This window comes from Mytilus galloprovincialis, chromosome 8 (genome assembly GCF_965363235.1).
Source record: "Mytilus galloprovincialis chromosome 8, xbMytGall1.hap1.1, whole genome shotgun sequence".
In the NCBI taxonomy this organism is placed as follows: domain Eukaryota; kingdom Metazoa; phylum Mollusca; class Bivalvia; order Mytilida; family Mytilidae; genus Mytilus; species Mytilus galloprovincialis.
Genome location: NC_134845.1, coordinates 31,599,940 through 31,623,683, shown reverse-complemented (window position 1 = coordinate 31,623,683; position 23,744 = coordinate 31,599,940). Strand labels below are relative to the sequence as shown.

General features: G+C 31.1%; 1 protein-coding gene across 2 annotated transcripts; it reads right to left on the bottom strand.

Moving 5' to 3' along the window:
• Positions 1 to 577: 577 nt before the first annotated feature.
• LOC143085568 (protocadherin-9-like) lies at positions 578 to 13,857 on the bottom strand. 2 transcript variants are annotated; one of them, XM_076262006.1, is made up of 7 exons: positions 13,672 to 13,857; positions 8,751 to 11,430; positions 4,604 to 4,744; positions 4,155 to 4,296; positions 1,628 to 1,974; positions 1,238 to 1,354; positions 578 to 867 (listed from the first exon to the last, which is right to left on the bottom strand). In XM_076262006.1, exons 2-5 carry the CDS (start codon positions 11,382 to 11,384, stop codon positions 1,655 to 1,657), a joined length of 3,237 nt encoding a protein of 1,078 aa, XP_076118121.1. In that variant the 5' UTR covers positions 11,385 to 11,430; positions 13,672 to 13,857; the 3' UTR covers positions 578 to 867; positions 1,238 to 1,354; positions 1,628 to 1,654. The 2 variants fall into 2 exon arrangements, with proteins under 2 accessions (XP_076118121.1, XP_076118123.1); XM_076262008.1 differs by lacking the exon at positions 13,672 to 13,857 and having other exon boundaries at positions 1,234 to 1,354; positions 8,751 to 11,624.
• Between the last annotated feature and the right edge of the window lie 9,887 nt (positions 13,858 to 23,744).

The following is a 23,744-nucleotide window of genomic DNA, read 5'->3' as shown; positions in this document are numbered from 1 at the left end:
CCGATCACACGGTATGGAATTTTCTTATTGTTGAAGACTGTATGGTTGAAATAATTGCTTAGTCACTTCATTTGAACATTGTTTGGATAGTTGTCTCATTTGCAATCATACCACATCTCCTTATTTTTATACTGAACATGAATGAAATATTTGCTACTGGGCATTTAGCAGCCAACGATCTATCAACCAACCATTGTATAAACTAAATTCACACATCATTAACATTTATGAGTTTGACTGTCCCTCTGGAATCTTTCGCCCCTTCATTTTAAAGTGAATGAATTCTATATGCATATTTATAAAAACCTGCCTTCAAATTTCGAGTCATGTAAAATAGATAGACGGGCGAAACATATTTAAAATTGTCCAAAAATAAACCTCTCTTGGAAGAGGTTGTGACAATTTTGAACAAGTCATCTCTGTTTAATATTATACATGAAGATGTAATTTATGTGTCATTTTTCTTGATATGTATGCAAGTGTACTTAGAAATTACAGTTGCTTGTACTAAACATCAGTATGTTGTTACATACATGAACATGTTGTATTGTAAGGAAATAGAAACTGAACACGAGAAAACAATTATATCTTTTAATTATGTACTGATTTAATCAGTAAAAAACATGTACATATCACAATTGACATGTTTGGTCATATATTTATAAACCAATATTTATTTGGGACTATTATGATATATTTCAATTATGAACACATATATTATTTCATATTGCACTGACATATTTGGCACAAAAAATTTCACAAATAAAAAATGTCTTTTCAATCCACGTTCGACAAGTTTTATACAAAGCTTTAAACATTATCTGTTTCTGCAGCTGTTTCATCACCTTTGTCTTTCTGATTAAAAATCTAAAATAAAAAAAATCAATAAAAAATAAGATTTTATATAAAAACCATAGACCAAAGATAAAATTGTCATTTCATGTTAGAAAAATCAATATAAAATACAAATAAAGCTTCTATGATATGTTTGTATTGAATATCTTTAAGTTTTGTTTGGTAGCTGTAGTAGTAAATAAATGTGATTACGATTAAAAAGACTATAGTAAATGCAACACACAATACAAGAAATGATTTTCGTAAATTTGCGATAATAGTCAATGGCACGTAAATTTTCCTGTTTTACTTTTTTTTTTATTGGTTAGAGCAGAATTTGGAAACTATTAAAACATAAATAATACGCTTTCGTATAAAATATTGAACATAGAAATTTACCTACCAGCTTTCTTCGTTTTATCTCGACTTAAAGTTGAAACAGTCTCGTTTCTATTCATGACGTCGAACGTATTATATTTTGGTTATAGCACTATCAGTTTGGAGGCATCTGAAGCTGGTACTGCAAAAAAATAAATAATTAAATATAACTATAAGAATGTAAAATTTAAATAGCCGATGCTTGTTTAGATGAGCTTATATTTCTTTGCATTGATGATTTTACTTTTCACACATAAAATTACTAATAATTTTTACAAGTTAAATAAGTACCAAATATATCTTTATTGATGATTATTAGTCTAAATTGGTTTCCTGTAAAAAGTATCATAGTGGTCACTAACAAAACACACCATGCTTTGTCGAGTTAAGTTAAAAGTATAGTAAACATATTTACCTTCGTTTCCTCCCGCCAAGGACTTTATCATACAATGCATTGTCTACTGGGCCGAACCATATCTACATATTCATCATCGTCATCTATGACGTAACTTCCGGATGTTGTAGTACTGTCGTCATGACCACTTGTCATAGAAGTATTCCGAGAAATTCCTTTTGGATATATTCCTTTTGCACTATTTTCATAATTAAAAAAGTTGTCAGACGACATAGTCAGATTTTTGAAATTTGGTTGTTGGTAAAAATTTGAACAGTTCGTTGTTGTGCAGATGGCCTGTTCTCGACCACGTGGGCTGGATTGGTAAAATGGCGAGAAATTTCTGTGTTGATTTTGCTTCAATTGTTCTGTAAATAATTAACATAGAAAGAAATTAATCAACAGAAAAATACAATGAAAAACAAGATAATAAAATTGGAAATAACAGGTGTTGCTAGTCATTCACTGCATTACTGACAACATCAAAAGATTCATTTCTTTGAGATTTAAAAATTTGAAGGTATATGTTGTTTATTTTATTATCCACAGGTATACCACAGAAACCTGAAACTGTAAGACAATCCTGGTGACAATATTGACAAATACGATCTCTCTAATCTATAGTGTTAAAACGATTTTTAATGTACCATTTTGTTGTCCACTCATATTTCCGTCTCACTATATTGTTTTCTAATGTGTTGGTCCAATATATGAAATACTAGAATTCAATGGTAACCCTTAGCAGTAGATATTTTAACAAGATGCGAAATTTACTGTCCTGTTGTTTGAATCATTTTATTGTTAAAATGATTCATAGAACTTCTTTTCATTAATTTTGTGGGAATTTTTTGCGAGGCTTTTTTAAAATATTTAAAAAAAAAAGACTGTTTTCTTTAAATGATTATTCAACAAAAATTCATGTGTCACCAAAAGTATCCATTTATAATAGGAAAGGAGTTTTTTTTTCTAGCATACTTTTTAAACATACTTTTAATAATTTGGAAAATATCGTTATTTTACGTATCAAAGATGTGGGATATCACAAGCTTACAAGTTTGTCACCTCTAAAAAAAATTACAAGCTGGATGTTTATCACTCAAAAGTTGAAACTTATTTGAAGTTACCAAATAGACAATTAAGACCATAAACACATCGTGAATAAAAAAAAAGAGAAAAAGACACAAAACACAAAAACTCCACAAAATAGATTATGAATGTATCATTTAAAATCGATATATACTCCTACATTTTGGAAAGGAAAAGTAGTCAAAATATTGTGATTAAGTCATACATGTACTTGTATATTTTGACAGAAAATGTGTGATTAAGGAAGACAGTGGCGGTATACATAGAGACATCCATCATGTTATTGGTTGTAACCGATCCATCAATATGCCGTGGCTAGATTGTTCCTATCCTAGACACCCAGCTGCTAGGTTTAGATTTCATAATTAATTTGCTGTGGTCTCGTCGTACCCGATACATTAAAATACCCATAATGTGGGAAGAATTGTAAACACGATTTAGGAAATTTTTCAAATACTTAAATTGAGAAAATAATTATTGTTCGAAGAATTTTATATATTTTTGGTACATTGCTCCACATCGATCTTTATTTCTTAATAATAATTTTACTTTATTAGTCGCTCATTTATTGAAAGTCTATTGTATAAGGGGCAAAAATTTCTTTCACATTATATTTTGTTCATATTTTAATTGTTTATTGTCTTTGTAAACCCTACAGATACTAAACTATGTAAGTCAAAAACATATTATAGTTGAAGCAGTTTAAGGCTTAAAATATTTGTCGAACAGGAGCATAAATCATAAATGTCAATGTGCATATAATGACTGGCTGTACAACATAATTTAGTTCTGATTTTATCCATAATGACCAATGATATATATGTTATATAATTTATGTCCATCTATTATTACACTGATACCCCTAAGCCATCATATTTTTGATAAATTATGACATTGGACGGTCATGAGGTCGTGTATCTACCAAAATATTTGTAGTGAACCGTGTATCACACTTGTATCTTAAACAAATATTTATTATTGGAATGTAAGTCATTGTTTCAAGGTCCGACAGTAATTTTTAGTGTGAATAAAAATAAACTATGAGACAAATATTAAAAAGATAGCAACCCCGACAAATTATAATAGAAAATTTATAGACGTCAGCATTTTTTTTTTTAAATTTGAAGAATTTTTACAATACTGGGACAAACTTTTTATATCAGAATACTTGTGATGTAATCATACATCCAATAATACTGCTCCTTTTACACTACTTCTGTTGTATTTAAACATCCTTGTTACAATGTTTTCCCATGTCTTCCACCTTAAATATGACAAACTTTCCTAACGTTTTGCTCTGAGCGTCAATCTATACAAGTTAATATAGAAACGTTCTTCGAAAACATCCATGATTGATAATACAACTTGTAAATTACTAAAAGGAATTGGTACTTATTATCAACAAGCTATAAACCGAACTCCAATAACAACAGCAGTTTACACACAGAAAAACGAAACTTACCGAAATCTGTGGAATAAGATAACACTGTACTGGTATTGAGATCCTCATGTTCACTGGTTCCCCGTCCGCTGTCACTGGTAGTAACTTCTGCTGACAAGTCGCTGTTGTCGTCACCATCAACCTTCTTTAAATTTGCTTTTGACTGTAAAAACAAAAATGATGTTTTACTTGACAAAATCGTTTAAATTATTTTACACTTCTTTGCAGTTTAACTGAATTGAAAAAGTACCAATTCTTTAGCCTGTTATCTATGATGAATTTATTATAAATTGTTAAGTGCTACATGTATACTGTTTGAGTTTTGCTCATTGTTGGTGGTCGTACGGAAAAAACTTAAAGTCTACGTCATTTTCTCTCGTTAATATATAGTTGCCTCTTGCTAATATATAGTTGCCTAAGATACTATAGTGACAACAAGGTACAAGCTACAGAGTATAAAAGTTATTTACCAGTATGTTGTTAGGTTTCCTATTCTTGTGTTGTGTTTCCAGTAATTGTTGCTGTAGCTGTAGGGATGATAACTGGTTTTTGTTTCTATCAACTAATTGTTTACCATGGAGATCTATTGCTGGATACAAACTCAGTGAAGACTGAAATAAATAAAGTCACATTTTAAATTTTGATTATTTAGATATTTTATCATTTATAAATTTCAAAGTATTTTATAAAATTGAAATTGCAAGAGATGGTAGTGCCCTCTAAAATATCTCTTATATCTATATTTAATTTTTTCTAATTTTTTTCTTGTTTATTGTTCAATAATTTCGATCATAAAAGTAAAATGAGAGTCAATATAATACTTCCATGGTTTGGTCTTATGAAAGGTTTCAGTAGGTGGACTGATTCGTGGTTGAACCGACTTGAACACGTACAATTTTTAATATATCAACAGAATACGGTATGAAATATTTTGACATATGTCTAGCTCGATAAATCCTATATTATCACTGATAATAATCCACTTAAATAGAAATTTAAATCAACTTTATCAAAATGATATCATCTCGTGTCAACTTCAAATCGTCAAAATCACAAACATGCAACCCTAGATATTTTGACTCATAAAATAATTTGTCTTTACAAACTTGTATAGACCTTAAATACACGACTTGTTTAACCTCTAAAAGGGATGATGAATAAAACTACTCTAAGTCAAGATATAGTTTCCGTGGTCTTTTTCTTATCTGGTGTTTTGCTTTGTTTATGAAATGTGGTTCAGAGAACGAATTGCATATCATTGCATCTAAGGTTGATAACTTGATGAAAAGGTGAGAATACTACCTGTTTCACACCTGATTATAAAATCTTGTGTTATCTCAAAATATTTTTTAAAGAATTATAATGAATTGCAAAAGAATTGTAAAATGTAACGGTTTAAATTATAATTTAAATTTTAAGGTATATCGTGGCTCGCCTATCAGTTTTCGCATCTTGTTATTATTTTGTTCACAAAGACGTATTGTGTATATATAAACACTATTTGTTGATTTTTAATGTATTTGTGAAACATTTCTTCATGTCCCAGAATATTTAAATGAACACTCAGGTTCTCATCAAATTTGGCTTAAGAATGTTTTAAGATTTTCTACCGATTACAAGCTGTTGTTTTAGTCACTGTAATGTCCCGGATGAGATGTTTTGTTTTGAGTATTATAGCGACAGATAGAAGATAGTCTTTGGTTTCAAAAAGGTTATCTAACAAATAAAGAAACACCATCAGTTTAAACGTGTTGTTGAAATGACCTCACAAGTTACAATTTATAAAGATGTCCCTTTATTCTAGCAAATGGGAATTCAAAGTAAATGTAAACAAATTCGAAACTGTGCTCAATTCAAATTGTAACTTTGTATTCTTTTTTTTTTTAAATAGCAAAATTACCGAAAACCTGATGTCACCTATATGAAATCATGTGGTTTCTTTCAAATTATATTGTATTTTAAAAATTAAAAAACGTAATATTTCATTTTTCAAATTTTGATTTTAGAAGATATGATCTTGTAGGACAAGATGTTTCTCTACATTTTACATCTTATTGTAATGCACTACTTAATTTTACACGCTGAATCTAATATCAAACATAGCCGCGAGCAAAATGTCCATCATTTTTAAGTTATTAAAGGTTTTAAAGTTTTTCAATCTTATCTTACATCAATATATGCACAATTGAGAAAATATAAACTTTTTGTAACCATTTTATGTATTATTTATGAATCATATATTAAGCGATTTCAGCTGAATTTTAATGTACTTTCAGAGGATTATCTTTTATGTTATTACTACAAATGGCTGTAAATTATGATTTTAAAAGCAATAGTTACAAATTTCATTTGAAAATGACTTTAAATTTCCATATATATAGTCAAAATATTTTTATAAGATAAAATTTGTTTTTAGTTATGCCACTCAGCTGGTTACACAAACATTAAGGGTTAAAATTAATCTACGTTGGCATAAGTTTATATATCTAATATACTTCTCAATTCAAGGATTTCAAATTTTCGATTTTTGTTTTCATTACAAATGAAAAGCCGATTTTAATTTAAAAACATAAGCCTTTTTTGCTATGTTAACCTATTTCTTTTTAATATTATATTTTTTATAATATTACACGTTTTAATTTATTTCCTATCTTGTAATGAATTATTAAGTGTTTGTTGTTGTTTTCTATCCGCACAAGTAAAGATGCATTAGAACGGAAATAATTAGTGTTAAATTTAAAAATTTGCCACAAAATATAATGTTAAAGAATTACTCGTTTCTGACTACGTTTGACTGGAAATTAAATGGTTAGTTTGCGTGCAACATCCCATTTGTAATAAAACCAAGCTCGGGACATCTACTCGGGGTACTAAACATTTTTGTATGAAAAGGAACATTGAAAACTACACCCCGGGTTCAACACTGAAGAAGACTTCCCTACACAGCATCTTGTCCAGAGAAAGGAGGGATGATCATGGGGTGGTCATTAGAACTGCTCCTTAGCCAATTGAAAGACCAAATACACAAGTTTAAGGACCAATTTATTGCGATTTACACCTTTAATAAATGAAACTAATTAAAACCTGACAGATGTCAATTCCATTCTAACTTTCTTTTATCTTTTGACAGTCATTTTATTCCACATTTAATGGAAACATAATAGTTAAATTGTTCGCTTTAATAATTAGCTCAAAATTACTATGAGTCATGGTATATATTTTTTTATTTATCCATATGTATAGCTTGGACAATATCTGGATTTAAAAATATCCAATTATACTATTTAATGAGAGAAATTTGTAATTGCTTACACTTTATGTTACTGGGTGATAAAACTTTTGTTGGGTGGATGTATCAGTTTACTATTGGTATGCAGAGGTTAATTAATGTCAGTTAGTTTATGATACATACTTTCATATCAGTGTCCGTCTCATTTGACATTCAAATATTTGATAAATAAAAAATGTGATGTAGGTATATGTCAATGAGACAGCAACCAAACGACACAATTAACCATAAGAAATCTGTATATTCCTAAAGAGTTATTATTATCATACAATAACTAAACCTATGTTGATATTTTAAAAAAAAGGAAAACAGCTGTAAAAGACTTTTTTTTCGTTAAACGGAATTTGTAACCACTTAACTTTCAGTCAGTCAGTTTTTATCAAAAATGAGCTTCATTTAAATAATTCACCAAAAGTGTACTTTTACTTATTTTCTTCAAACAAATTTCAACAATCCACAGCATAAAAGGGAGTTGATATTACTTGCTAACTGCATAGTAGTATTTTCAAGTTCAAAGCGGACTGAGTGTAATAATGTAAAAGTTCAGCCTGGAGATCAAACACAAGAAGTCAAAAGAAAAAAACAAATTCGAAGGACACAGATAAAAGGTCAAGTGAAATTGATTAAGAATCGCTTTCATTTGTATAATTCACCTTACTTTATCAAGGTATATATATCTGATCACACACTGATAGAAAATGATTATTTTTGACACGGCTTAGTCAGTGATCTGACCCTCTGGCTTTAGATTGTGGTCAACATAACATAAAATAAAATGTGTACTTGGATATATTTCAAAGTTTTCCTCTATTAAAGGAGCATAAAGCACTAAAATGAATGTAAAATGTCCATCTTAATGATTTCTATAAACTCTTGATATACACATACTTTTGTGGCGAACTTTAAACGAGAATGGAGAGAAATTTATTAGTTTTTGTGTCAAATTTCAACGTTTCATTCAAACTTTATACCGATTAATTGAATTTTTATTCATTGAAAAGACCATTTTGTTTATTTGACCACAGAAAAGACTATGGCATCTTCTCTATAAATCAAGTTTAAAATGTTAATAAGATGTTAAACCCTAACAAGAAGAAATGTTCCGGATACAATAAACATTAGACTTTGCCTAAGCTGAATAATGTAAATTGACATAGCAAGGATCCAGCTGTGGTCATTTGTCTTGTAATGGACTATACTATAATTACGTTGACAACGGTCATATACAAAACAAGGGGCCTTTAGCTAAAGAAAAATGTTGATGGTTTCATGTTTAATAAAGTTGTTTTATATTTTGAAAGTAAATGAAAAAAAATATCCTTTCTTACCTCAATTGGCAATGTGTTCCTAGTAAGTTCTGGATACAAGCGACCATTATCATCACTGTCTACTGAACCGTTTGGTATCTGGTCAAAATTGTTCATAGTGTTGGAGAAACTGACTTTTTTCTGTGTGTCTTTATCCCCATCTGTATCGTCCTTATGTGAATCTAAATATTTCTGACGGAGTCGGTCTGCTCGTTTGATCAGACAAATTGTCAAAATTATTACGACCGCAATTACAACGGTGACACAAGATATTGCAATTACTATTAGGAAATACTGTCGGCCGTCTTCTGTGTCGTCATTAGCGGTAAGTCCACCTAATTCTTGAGTAGTAATTACAAAGTTTATGACTTGTTCGGCGATCATTGGAGGTGTACCGGCGTCTTGTGCTGTTATAGTTATGGTATATCTTCCAGCCTCGTGCACTGATAATTGCCTGACGATAGTTATACGACCGGATAGACTGTTTATTTGAAACATACCCGAATATGTTTTCTCTTTGAAAAAGTAAGTAACACGTGCATTGGTGTCGTCGTCGACATCAGTTGTTGCGACGGTTGCGATGACTGTGTGTTGCTGTGTTTGGTATGATATGCTGACTGTATTATTATTTCCGTTTGGAAATTTGAATAATGGTTTATTGTCATTTGTATCAAGAACATTAACTGTAATATCAGTAATATTACTTTTTGGTACTTTACCGTGATCTTCTACTATTATTTGAAAATGGAAAGTGCTTATGTTTTCTCTGTCCAATGGCTCTGTTGTCTGAATAGTACCATTGGGTTGAACTATAAACGGTACAGAATGATTCGGCACTAGTTTGAAAGTCAGTCTTTTATTTTCACCTTCGTCACCATCCGTAGCTTGTATAATTCCAATAGAAGTATAAGCTGCATAATTTTCAGGGACAGAAAAGACGGGGTGTGCTTCGACGAATTGTGGAACTTTGTCATTATCATCCGAAACTGTGACAACAACTTCAGCGCTTCCGGTTAAGTTAGGTGAACCAGCATCGGTAGCAAAAACTGTGAAAGTAAGTTTCTCTGTTGATTCGCGGTCAAGAATCGACAAGACAGATATCTGACCAGTCAATGAATCAATGTGAAATTCGTACCTAGCCACAGATGACATGCTGTATGTCAGTTCAGCATTTTTACCAGAGTCGAAGTCGTTGGCAGACACTTTCAAAAGTGCTGTTCCTCTTTTGTTATTTTCTTGAATGCTGACTGTATACGTATCCTTGGTGAACTTTGGTTTGTTGTCATTTTCATCTAGGACTTTGACTATGAATTCTGCTGTTGAAGTCATAGCTTGCACACCTTTGTCATGACAGCTTACTAAAACTTGATGTTCTGGCTTAGTCTCCCTGTTCAGAGGACTTTTTATAACCACTTTATATTCGTGTACATCGAACCTTTGGAGTTTAAAAACGTCACTTGATGAAGAACATTCTACTATTCCGTTCAAGCCATTATCAGGATCAAATACTGTAATGTGAGCGACAGCAGTATCAAGATTGGCATCCTCAGAAATTTCGGCAAAGTCTGCATTCGACAAGAGATTTATATTTATTTGTGGTGGATTATTATGAACATCATTAACATGGAGGTACACATTAACCTGTGATTTTCTTGCTTGCTGACCTCTGTCAATTGCTTCAACAACTATAGTATAATATTCCTTCGACTCATAAATTAAAGAAGCCACAACTTTCAAATTTCCAGTATTTTGATCAATATCGAATAGTTCCAAATTTTTCTTCTCTTGTCTTGGACTAAGTTCGTAAAACACTTCACCATTGACTCCTAAATCTGAGTCCGAAGCCGAAACGTTTAGAAATGAAGAGTTAACTTGATGATCTTCGTTGATAGTTACGTTGTACATAGTTTGGGAAAATGTTGGGGAGTTGTCATTGATATCTGTAACAGTGATTGTCACTTCTATTGAACCGAACTTTTTAGGTGTTCCTCCATCTTCAGCAATAATTCTTAAATTATAAAAACTTTTGTCCTCTCTATTTAGAGATTTGATTAAAATCAGTTTGACATTTGTCGTGCCATCAACGTTCTTTGTGAAGTTAACTTTGAATGGTGATGTTCCAGTAGGATCTTCAATTCGGTAGGTCTGTACACCCAATATTCCGTAATCTTGGTCCTCAGCGCCCTGATCAGAGATGTGAATGGACGTACCGACTAGAGCCCCTTCTGAAATATCACTACTGATACTTGATACTGAAAATGTAGGACTGTGATCGTTTACGTCGATAAGATGAACCGAAACTTTGATTTTCTGATAAAAACTAACTTTCGTACCTTTAGCAATGACTTCCAACCCAAGGATGCAGACTGCCTGGTATGGACAGATGGTCTCACGATCAAGTTTCTGGGCTGTGTACAAAGAACTTTGTCTCTCGTTGATATGGAATAAGTCCTCATATTTGTTATCAGTTTTGATAAAGCTAAATGTCACATCACTGGCATCATTTGTAGGAATACTAAGATTGGCATCAGTTTTAACATCTCCAATAAACGTGTCCTTATTTTGTTCCTCTAGAAGATTGTATGAAAGATCTTGGCATTGCACACACAATAAAAATGTCACCAGTAAACAAAACGATGCCGAAACAGAAGCCATGTTTCTTTCTCTCCTTCAGCACTTTAATCCTAGGTTTTTCCTGAAACTGAATAATTACAGAATTGTCAAATCATATTTCGAAAAAAAATAATGTAATTTCCTGTTTTGTCGCTAGAATGTCATCGGCTATTTGCTTTTAAACACTTTCTAAATTTTCGCAAGTTATTTTTGATCTGTACATCTGCATTATAATATTGCTTCCACTAGTTTATACAAATACATCTGTTTACCGTATATAAAAACTATAAGAGACTACTAACATACAGTATTTACACCTGAGATTACATACCTTCGCCCCGCCTACTTGAATTCCAACCAATCAAAAGTAATATATTTAGGAAAATGACAGACTCGATCAGGCAGATGATTTGAAATAAATGTAGTTCTTCTGCATGTGTAAATAGCTAGCGGAAATATTGAGTGAAGATTTGGGGATATTTAAAATATGAATAGCCGATTAATTTATATTTTATTTCTTTATTGATGCATTGAAGTAATATCAACTGTTCAATATACTTAACGAATTCAACACTTTCTGTAACTTTGAAGTTGAGATGCAAAATTAAAAGCAATAGACAACAGTTCAGTTTATATTTCTTGAGAAAATTCGATGAATCGTAAAATTGACTGGTAAAACGGATTTTATTAATAAAATCACAAGGTGAACAAACAAATATTTTTCTTGAGAAAAAGAAATTTCGGAAACATTTCTAATAAAGATCAATTATTGCCTTTTGAAAAATCAAAGCATTATTTCGTTTTTTCTTAATAATAAATATTCGCATAAACTGTAAAGTAATTGGACACTTGTTGCTCAAATATGCTTGTAACTGCAATAAAAGGGAACGGTCTAAACATTGTCACTTGGTGCATTGATAAATTATATTAAGTTCATTTACAAGTCATTGTAGATGTTTTTAATAAATTTTGAAAGATTTGTTTCCAGTCTTTTTTTATTTATAAAATTTATTACTGTCACACTTGTGTACACAAAACTTTATAGGTATGACTACAATATACACAAATTTAGCGATAGTAAGTTTGTGGATATTTATTTGTTTTCTTTATAAATTCGCCCAGGAAATCGAATTTATTGAAATACATAGCCAAGAGATCAATATTTAATGATAAGATAAATTGAGGATTTCTGAGGACACTATAATTAAGGAAAACCAACAGTGCCATCCGTTTTTCGTAAATCTTTCTTTTGAAATTTAGAAGACCACATGAAATTTTTAATCAAATTTCTTTACGTGGAATTATCCTTACCGATAACGTAAGATTTACGTGAAAGATGAAATTCAATTTGTCAGAGTTTGTGGATATCAAAGCTTCGGAATGGATTAGACTTTCTCTGAACCAGATAAGATTTGTTTTACACCTGGCAATAAGGCTTCAATCACACAGATAAAAAGACTTTCACTTTTGGTCCAATTCGATCTTAATACCCATCAAATTGTGCATTAATAGGTAATTTATTTTTCTAAACTCCCGGTAATCTTTCAAATATGAGAACCGCCATATTTCATGTTGTAAAGGACAGCAACGTACCATATTCCAATGCATACCAGCGTTGGTGGATTAGAAGCAATGTAGTCTAATCCATGTTAGAAGGATTCTGTCCATTATAGGAGACTAAAGCATTCACATAACAACTTCGCTCACTGTATCGTCGCAAAAGCTCTTATTTTTATCTCGACAAAGTAATCACTTTGTTTTTATAAATAAAAGTCAATTTTAACACTTAATAGACCAAACATCGAGACTAACACTACTCCTTAGATCAAAAATCTAACTGTATTGGTCAATTTGTAAGAGAAAAACTGACGGCTGTAAGTGCTTTCTGGTATTTTCAAAGTTTAATCTTAATTCTGTATGAGTTGTCATGTTTACCTATCTTAAAAATTACAGATATAGAAAATTTTTGTATATATAACACCAAATTGTAAAATACCTTGTTTGTAGAAATTCAAAGATTATTGTGAATTTAAGAAATTGTAAAATCCTTCTTTAAGATGTTTGTTTATGGCAAACAATATTGTCATACAAAACCGTTACTGCCATTTTATTGCAATTTATATAAAACATTTTTAAACGAATTTGAAAATATTGTAAATAGATATAAACGAAACGAAGCCCTAATTGACAAAATAGTGAATGCATATGTATCTTTTTTCATTCAGTTTTCAAAAGAATGTAAATTGTTTTCAAACACTTGCAATTTCAAACAGTTTAAGAAGTAATATCTACTTTGATATTTACACAACATTAAAGTATTAAAACATACCTTTTAGACTGATAGAAAGCGAGTAATGGTCATGACAGTCAATATTTGGTATCTAGCTGAGATTTCTTTACACTTTTTGTGAAAAATTCCAAAAACATACAATGAAATAAGTGTCAGTTTCCTATAGTATTATTTCAATATTTAAACAACTATTCTATTCTTTACTTGTACCCCTCAAACAATCAACTGTCAGTTTTCATGTCCTGTGTCTCAATTTATTTCTCTATAAATACAGATTAAATTGCCTCCATGAATGGAGTAAATAAAACATGACTGCGGGCACTGAGCTTGACCACTCCCATTGGTCAAAATCAATCAATTCATTTAATGTTATAATCGTTCCTGATATATATCAGATTAATCAATTAACTAAATAACTTGTATTAAACTTATTAATCATATCTAGTTTCTAGATCTGTATTGCAAGGGACCAGATGGACCTGGTTGCAGGGTTAAAGGGCAATAAAGGTGTTCTGGTGATTATAATAATCCATTAATTATTATATAAATATGTTATCTTTTGGATTAGAATTAAAAGATTAATGAATATGTAAACAATATTCTTGATCATAAAGATGTAAAGACTTCAAAGTAACAAAGAGGTAGATCTGGTATGGCTTTTTAGCAAAATGTATGGCTTCAATACAGTAAATTCATTTATGGATTATGACGGTACCTTTACGATTTAGCAGGACCAAGTATACTGGATGTTTTGGTCGGGTGCTTGTGACTGATTTAAATTCGTTGCGTGTACATCTATATATTTTTTAGCGTGTTTATTTATTCCTAAATTTTCTATATTTATAAAACTATAGATATCTTTTTTTTAAGTTTTACTCAACCTATTTAGATCGTTGTAAATTCAAAAACACATTATTAAAAATTTGCACAGTGTAGCTTCCAATAGGGGAGCTATAAAATTGTGCAACGAGGAAATAAAATTGAAAAGCAAGGCTAGGATGTTTTGCCGCTACTTCAGGAGGATAGCTATGGTAGCCACAACTGTTGATTATATAATGATGCTTAATAATAAAACAGTTTAGAGTTACTATGAAAATCTAAAAACTAATATCCCCTCACCCAAACAAAAATAATCCACATACGGGATTTGCAAAGTCTATATGACTTTCTAAGAAACCCAACAAAATAAGATTAATAAAAAAAACCAGGATCGACTCTGTATTTCTTTTTTTGAAGATATTCAAAAGTTTGTGGTATCTGTAACCTTGTAAACGTAACTTAGACGTAAAAGCAAGAGTCAGCTTCATTATGAAATATTCTAAGCAATGGTACAAGAGAACCGAAGGATACCAAACGTATATTCAAACTTCAACATCATTAGTGATATGTACATGCATGCCATATATCGGACGAGACAACAGGAACATCGTTATTTTAAGATGAAAAAGGTTAGATCTTCTCTTGTGTCGTTGGCTGTATATTAAAGTTTCAATATCTCCATTTCTTTTTCTGTTTTCATTATCAAATAAATTGTGTATATCACCGATTTACCTTTGTTCCTATAACTTACGTTTTTAAATATCAGTATATTTATATCTATATAGAACTTATGATAATTATACGTAAGAATTTGTGTATATATGCATGTATTAACATGTAAAGTTACCATCAGTATATATTGAAAAATTTAAATCTTGTTGAAGCATGAAAGAAGTTTGAAAAAAGTTGAAGTTATTCAGTTTTCTCTGCTGGCTGCTGGCAACAAAACACTTCATAACGCATGTGTCCTTGAAGCCGACCATACACAGAAGACTTGTTATAGAACTCCCTGACTAAAATAAAACTTAAGTTATGTCACGAAGTCTTAAGTACCAACGGAATTTGATATAGTATAGATTTTAATGATGGTGTCCATTGTCGGGGAAACTTCCTATTGTCAGTATGGTGGTCCAGTGGTAAAAACTAGTTAAAGAAACAATTTAAGTGTTTCACTTTACGTCCTAAAAGCGAGGATTAAAATAACAATTTAACGCTTTTCAGGTGTGAAACACAGGTGATACCTCTTTATTATCAATTTCTACAGTCAATTTAGAATACCGAATCCCAACGCTTTGTATCTGAAGAATTATTGCATCTCTCAAATTAAGTCATCGCCGAAATTGAGTTCAAATATTTACTGTGACCATTTTGCTGAATAGTAAGCTAGTCCTCAAAGTATTCTTATACCATTAACGGTGAGAAATTTCAAAGAGAAAAATACCTTTCATTTTTCATCTATAATTGAACTTAAATTACATTTAAACTGTAATGGCCCACGTGGGTTATACCATGAACATCTATGCAAAGAACTAAAATATATGTATCGGTAAACTACAGAAAATATGTGCGTAGAAACATCCATCAGATAAACAGTTCGTTTTACCAAGAAGGTTTTCATGATAAACAGTATATATAAAATTATGTTCACTTGTGTTTATATATATAAAAAAAGAAGATGTTGTATGATTGCCAATGAGACAACTCTCCACAAGAGACCAAATGACACAGACATTAACAACTATATATATATAAAGGTCACCATATGGTCTTCAACAATGACCAAAGCCCATACCGCATAGTCCGCTATAAAAGGCCCGAAATGACAATGTAAAAATATGTCTTTTGATTGAGTAACCATTTCAATTAATATTTCCTAGTGTGTCTTTCTATGTTGTTATGTTACACTATTGTTTCGAGTAAGGGTTAAGGTTGGTACCTATTAAAACGTTTAAACCCGATGCATTTGTGATTGCCAATGAGACAACTCTCCACAAGAGACCAAATGACACAGACATTAACAACTATATATATATAGGTCATCGTATGGTCTTCAACAATGACCAAAGCCCATACCGCATTGTCCGCTATAAAAGGCCAGAAATGACAATGTAAAAATATGTCTTTTGATTGAGTAACCATTTTAATTAATATTTCCTAGTGTGTCTTTCTATGTTGTGATGTTACACTATTGTTTCGAGTAAGGGTTAAGGTTGGTACCTATTAAAACGTTTAAACCCGATGCATTGTTTGCGCCTGTCCCAAGTCAAGAACCTGATGTTCAGTATAGTTGTCGTTTGATGATCTGGTTCATATACGTTTCTCGTTTCTTGTTTATTTATATAGATTAGACCGTTGGGTTTTCCGTTTGAATGATTTACACTATAGTCATTTTGGGTCCTTTATTCGGCTTACTGTTCGGTGTGTGCCACGACTCCGTGTTGAAGACCGTACTTTGACCTATAATGGTATTTCTTTTCCAAAATGTGCACTCATACCATATTTTCTTATATCTTACAGCATATCTATAGATAAAAGAGAATCTAAAACTCTTGTAACGACTTCATAGTAAAAATAACAGTTACTCGAAATGATAAACATACTGTTACCAATATAGAAGATCAGGTGCACTTCACGTAACGTTAAACATAAAGTGTTACAAATATAGAAGATCAGGCGCACTTCACGTAACGCTAAACATAGTGTTACCAATACAGACGATCAGGCGCACTTCACGTAACGCTAAACATAGTGTTACCATATAGAAGATCAGGTGCACTTCATGTAACGCTAAACATAGTGTTACCATATAGAAGATCAGGCGCACTTCACGTAACGCTAAACATAGTGTTACAAATATAGAAGATCAGGTGCACTTCACGTAACGCTAAACATAGTGTTACCATATAGAAGATCAGGCGCATTTCACGTAACGCTAAACATAGTGTTACCAATATAGAAGATCAGGTGCGCTTGACGTTAACCTAAACATAGACGATCTAGTGCACTTGACACCAACATAGAAGCTCAGGTGCATTTGACGTAAAACTAAACAACGTGTTTCCAACATAGAAGGCCAGGTGCACTTGACGTAAAAAATTAGAACTCATTGATATGAATCTAAAAAAGAGACATAATAAGTGTTTTACTCTTTTGTTTCAGCTCACAACAATTTTCAATATTGACGATACAACGTTAGAAATCATTAAACATTTGAAATGACTATACAAACCCAAAAAAACCAAAACAAGCACAATAGAAATGGAATCAGACTTTTTCAATACGTGTCCTTTTGACCTTGAAACAAATCTAAGAATGGAAATTATGCAGTTAAAATTAGGTCAGACATCTTTGTTGTATATGTACGTTTTTACACACATGGGTGTTGTGAAGATTCAAGGAAATTCTGCTAATTAAAATTAATATGCATATAGACTTCAAACATGTGAATTATAAAGCATTGTAAATTGTCAGGTAGGTATCATTTTTGACATCTTTAAGAAATTAATTCAGCGACCGGTGTCATAATAATGTCCTGTTGAAATGACGTACATTAATGGATTGTACTGCCAAACAAATATAATTTATGAAATTTAATGTTGTATATTTTCTTATGTTTATACGACAACAATAAAAATATGAATATTTAGACACTCAAATCCAAAAAGTTATACAGGTCAATCAACTAACATGCTAATGAAAAATTGTTTGAAAACATTTCGGAAGCTATTAATACCGTTTAGGTTTAACATTGGTCTTATGTCTATCAGTACTAAACTCTATGTTTGACCTATATACATGTATATGAGCCATTTTCGACCATAAGTCTTTTATTTTAAACAGATTAAATGTTTTGCCTACTCAAACTTGGTTGTAAACATGTTCCATACAAACAACTTGTTGAAGGTATTCCTCAAGATTTGAAAATATTGGATTATGGTTACACATGCTTAAGGGCAAAGAAAACATACAACATCGTTAAAAGGATATACAATTGCATTTGAAATTAATTCCTTCAGGTTACGTAAGCTGGCTTAGAGACTAGATGAACAACATGACCATCGTACAAACGCGGTTAAAACCTTGTTTGTTTGGATAAAAGATAGAAATTCAGTAGTCAAATAGGTAATTTATTAAAAACATAACTTTATCCCCCAGGTCGATTAAAACATCATGAAAAATAATATGAACTCCACAAGATCAAAGGATCGATTTTCTTACTTTGCCAAAATCATGACTGTAACCTAACTGAACGAGTTCTATACACTTGATAAAGACAATGCACTTTATGTTAATAGACTTCAATGAAATGTCCCGCCCCTCTGTACCGATTTTGTCGCTGCATACCGTTTTTTTTTCACATTTTAATTTACACCGTATTATTATAACAATACCCATCTTAAATTCCATTTTATCATTTCAAAATTCAGTTTAAATCTATGAGCCACATTTTACCAAAAAGTCTACCATATCTAGACTAAAGTCCCCACTAAGGATCGACTACAACTGTTTGTATGAGACAAGTTCATTTAATCATTTAATATATGATACCCTGACAGGAAGACCTGCAGTTTTGGAAAGCAATTTTCCCTATCTTTATGACTTTTAACATGCAAAAGCATTTAAACAGATTATTGAAACAGTAAGCACTGGTTTACTCTAGCTTATTATCATATGAAGTCATACGTAAATACGGCTGATAAATCACTCATAATTTTAGTTAATGTTACGCAAGACGAATCTCAAGTGTTCGTTCGTGTAATCCATTAATGGATTTGGGATTTTCTGTCCTGAAAATCTTGTAATAAGTTGAAAGAAAGCAGGTTTTTGTGATATTAATATCATTGTTAAGTATTACCGGCAATCTTCGCTGGAAGCCATCGGTTTAACATTAAAGAAATACCTTTCGTTTAGAGTTACTACTTTAGACTGGGAAAATGCTCCCATATATCAAGAGCGAATGGATATATTAAGCAATCCTGAAAGTTATATAGGATATACAAAAAGAAAGTTAGTACACATTTGAAATTAAAACTGCAAAGATAAAGATGTGCTCCCTCATTCGCATTAAAGGGAAAAATAATGTTCTAATAAATCATTAGACTGAAACTTTGGAGTTTGCAGTTGTAATAAGTGACATTTAGACTTTCTTTTTTCTTAAACTTTTGTAAAAAAAAAGTTAAGTTGCCAATAGATCCTTATTATTAATTTGTTTTTGCAGCGCAATAATTCATTAGATATATACTTTTCACAAGTATTTCTAAACTATTCTTCGGCCATTATTCGAACCAAGTTTAGGACCTAAGGCATCAATTTCGGCGTACATAAGTATTCAAACATCATAAAAAACGTAAACAGTGATACTGGCATTCAATTACCGACAACGTTGCTATTTAAAATGAAATCACGCGAGAAATTTGTTACGTCAATATGGCGGATTAAAAGACGTAAATTAAATGAAATAAAAAGAATCAATCAGTACGATAATAGGATTGTGTAAGATGACAATTACATTGTAACAACTTTTGTAATTGAAATTTATTCAAGAATTTAAAATGAGGTTCTTTGAAATTGAGAGTAATCCATCTTGACGAGTTTACGTGAAATTTTCGGAAGCCAGCTGCGCCCCTTTTATGTTTTAAAATCGTTGTAAACTTCCATTGGTCATAAAAGCTAAGCATTGTATTGTAATAGAGTAATGCTATATTTCTTTAAGCGAAATTAACCACAGGTACTTATTTCTGTAATTTATAAAAATAATTATCTTACACGATAAATTGTTTTTCTGACATTTTTATGGAAATCAGTGTTATAATAGTCACAATTAAGCATAAAATGGTAAAAGATGGTATTAAAAAAGGGTAATATTGTGTTTGCCATCATGTATGTCAAAACTTATTTCCATTTTATGCAGTTGTTTTTCTGAATTATTTAGATTTTAAAACGTTTTATAGTATGTGGTCAAATTGATAAGAGCTATTTTTCAACCACAACAAAATACAAAAAACAGAGGACCCAAATATTTACGGCTCGACACTTCATTACATCGGCGAAAACATATACGATATTTCATATAATATAAAAAAAATGTAGTATGATTGCAAACGATACAACTCTCCACTGACAAGAGACATTTACTAACATAAACACTGAGACAACATGTAGAACGGTTGCAAAGGCATAAGACGATATAAAAAAAGAAAATGTGGTATGATTGCAAATGAGACAACTGTCCATAAGAGACCAAAATGACACAGACATTAACAACTGTAGGTCACCGTACGGCCTTCAGCAATGAGCAAAGCCCATACCGCATAACCAGCTATATAAGGCCCTGTTTAGTATGAAGTATACTAGTATGTGGAATATACTGAGTTATATCAAACTAGGGCCAAATGTAGACTTGTTATTATAGAATAAGTCACAATACTGTTATTTGAGTGAAAATATGACAAATGTCGAAAAGCCCTTTTTCTTAATAGCATTGTTGCAGGGTTTTTAGAATCGCGTCTGTTATCGTCTTCATATTTTATTCATGAAATCTTCTTTAAAATAAAACATAACGCAAGCAACCCCCATTTCATTATCATAAATTCGTCAAACTAGCTATATGAATAAGATAAAAAGAATTCAAAATTTTAAAAGACCAATCAAAATACTTACTAAAATTATGACAAGTGAAAGTATGATATTTTTATTGCTTACAATTATATTCTAATAGATTTAAGTAATTTTGAGATATGTCAAATGCTGCCAAAATTTAATTATTTTAATTTGAACCAGTGAACAATATAATGTAATTGAAAATTCCGTTATAATTATCAATGACCACATCGACCTGTGTCGCACTAAGTTATTATTAAATCTGTATGTGGCCAGTAAAAATTTGGATTCACTGGAATTTCCTATATGAGGCCATATTCTGCCAGTTTATGTGGGTTTTGTTGAAGTGATATTCTTATTTCTTATAGGTAATTCTATAGCCTCAATACATATGCAATACCATTCACTGAATGGATACGAGAAATGTGTCAAAGAGACAACAACCGACCAAAAGCAGAAAACATCACAAGGACGTCAATGGGTCTTCAATACAACGAGAAAATCCAGAAGGGTTTGACCCTGAACAAAAATGTATAATATTTGTTCAGAAAATGGACGCCCGAATAAAATATTCAAATACCCCCCCCCCCCCTAAAAAAATGATATAATTTGCTTCAATTTTATGAAGCTATACTTTTAAAATCCTGAATGAACAGAGGGCTCTCGAAATACAGAATCGTAAATGGACTTTTGCAAACGAGACAGGTTATATGTACTTAGATACATCCAAAATGAACATCATCTGCATGCATGTATGCGTCATCATTGATCTTGGACAGTTATACATATAATACTAAAACCTTACTGTTATTCATATAAATAAATACCAAAACCTTACTGTTATTGATATAAATAAATACTAAACCTTACTGCTCGACGTTTGACATGTTACATTTACGGAATTCAATAATTTTGAAATATTTTATCAACTCTTTTCTATACAAAACTATTTGTATTTTTCGAATCATTGAACATGTTTAACTACTTTCAGCGTCAGTCTATAAATGAATACATGCCCTCACGAAATCATTTTCTGTGGTAGAAACATATTTCACGGTTCATTATATGAGTAAAGATATATATTAAGTACTTTTCTATTTAGATCATTTTTCATTTATAACATATTTGAGTAATTCAGGTCCACCGGAAAATTGAGAGCTGGTAGTAAAAGATCGTTATTCAATTCATAAAAAAATTAAATCAACACATAAATTTCATTCACCCGAAGTTTTTTTTCTGGAATAATGATTTACATTCATCGGGAAGGCTTCCAACTTCACTAGCCAAGGGTTACGATCCACTCCCGTTAGAGAACGTTCTAGAGAACGGGAGTGAATCGTAACCCTTGGCTAGCGAAGATGAAAGGAATCATACTTGTTTAAATAATATGTTCGTATTGTTGCCTATCCAAACCTATTAAGTGAATGTATTCGATGATTCTTAATTGTATACGGGAATAAAATTATAACATTCATTCTTTGTTCTGACTGTTGTGTAAGAGCAGTTTGTTGAAATATCAGATGCGACACTTTTCCAGTATCTTCCATAGTATAATCAGTTCAATCGTTTGGAAAAATCATTAATCTTGCATCTTATTTAAGAAGAAAAATTATGTTTTGATTGAATTAGAAAAAATATATAAAGAGAACCCCTCCCCCCTCCCGAAAAAAAAATGTTAAAAAGGTTTTGGATTCTTTTTTTATCAGAACATGTTACTCTTGTGGACAAAATACGAAGGCGACAACTTGTGAACTGATAGAGAAATAAGTAAGACAAACACCGTCACCCTTTTAAGGAATAAAACAGAAATATCTTTTTATTATAGATACTTGTATAAGTATACTGATAATGCATATTCTCTTCTTCTATTTTTCGTTGTATTTTCCATTTTCTCTTCTGTTTTTCTGCTCTAGTACTTAGATACTAACCGCCTTTAAACCCTTTTCATACAATCATATTGTATTCTTCACACATGTATCTTCTTACACGCATGCTTTCTTCGTTGTAATCTGAACCAAATGTCTTAATTATTCAACCACACCATTTAAGAGGCATAATTGTCATAAATGGCTATTCTAATTTTGTGATTTTTGACTGATAATTCAAATAATGTAAAATTAAGAAAAAAACATAGTTTAATTTTTCAATTTGAGTAACATATTTTTCCAACTTCAAAGGATCGATACCTTAAACACCCGTTTAACAATGATATATAGCTATATTTCAAGCTGAAAAATTCTTTTGTGTTAGAATAGATTTTGGTTATCTCTGGGCATCTCTTGGTCTTTCTGTCTCCGCTCATATATTTTACATCGACTCTTTAATACGTTTATCATTGTTTTCAAATTGTTGAACAGTGTACATACAGACCATATGTTACCAAATAAAATGACAAATTAACACGCAAAAAAGTAGGTAAGAATGAATATTAGTTGACCTTTTGAATCCATCTCAATTATAACCTAAATTATAGGCATAATTTCTGGATTAATAAGTTCAACGTATATTGCTCGTGTCAAAACCATGGATTACAAAATTCACATTAAAAATGAAATTAATGACAAAAGTTCATGACATGAGAAGTGAAAGTATATATAAATGTGCCTCTGACGAAAACAAAGCTTAATGATACCATTTAAGGAAGGTATTTAAGATATCCTTCTTATCTTAAATGTATTCTGTTTCAACAATTT

Excerpts from the sequence above, each read along its gene's own strand:
- LOC143085568 (XM_076262006.1), bottom strand. The coding sequence starts at position 11,384 with ATGGCTTCTGTTTCGGCATCGTTTTGTTTACTGGTGACATTTTTATTG. Across the intron at positions 4,745-8,750 it reads GGAACACATTGCCAATTGAG|TCTTCACTGAGTTTGTATCC; the intron begins GTAAGAAAGGAT and ends TATTTATTTCAG. Across the intron at positions 1,975-4,154 it reads ATCTTATTCCACAGATTTCG|AACAATTGAAGCAAAATCAA; the intron begins GTAAGTTTCGTT and ends AATTATTTACAG.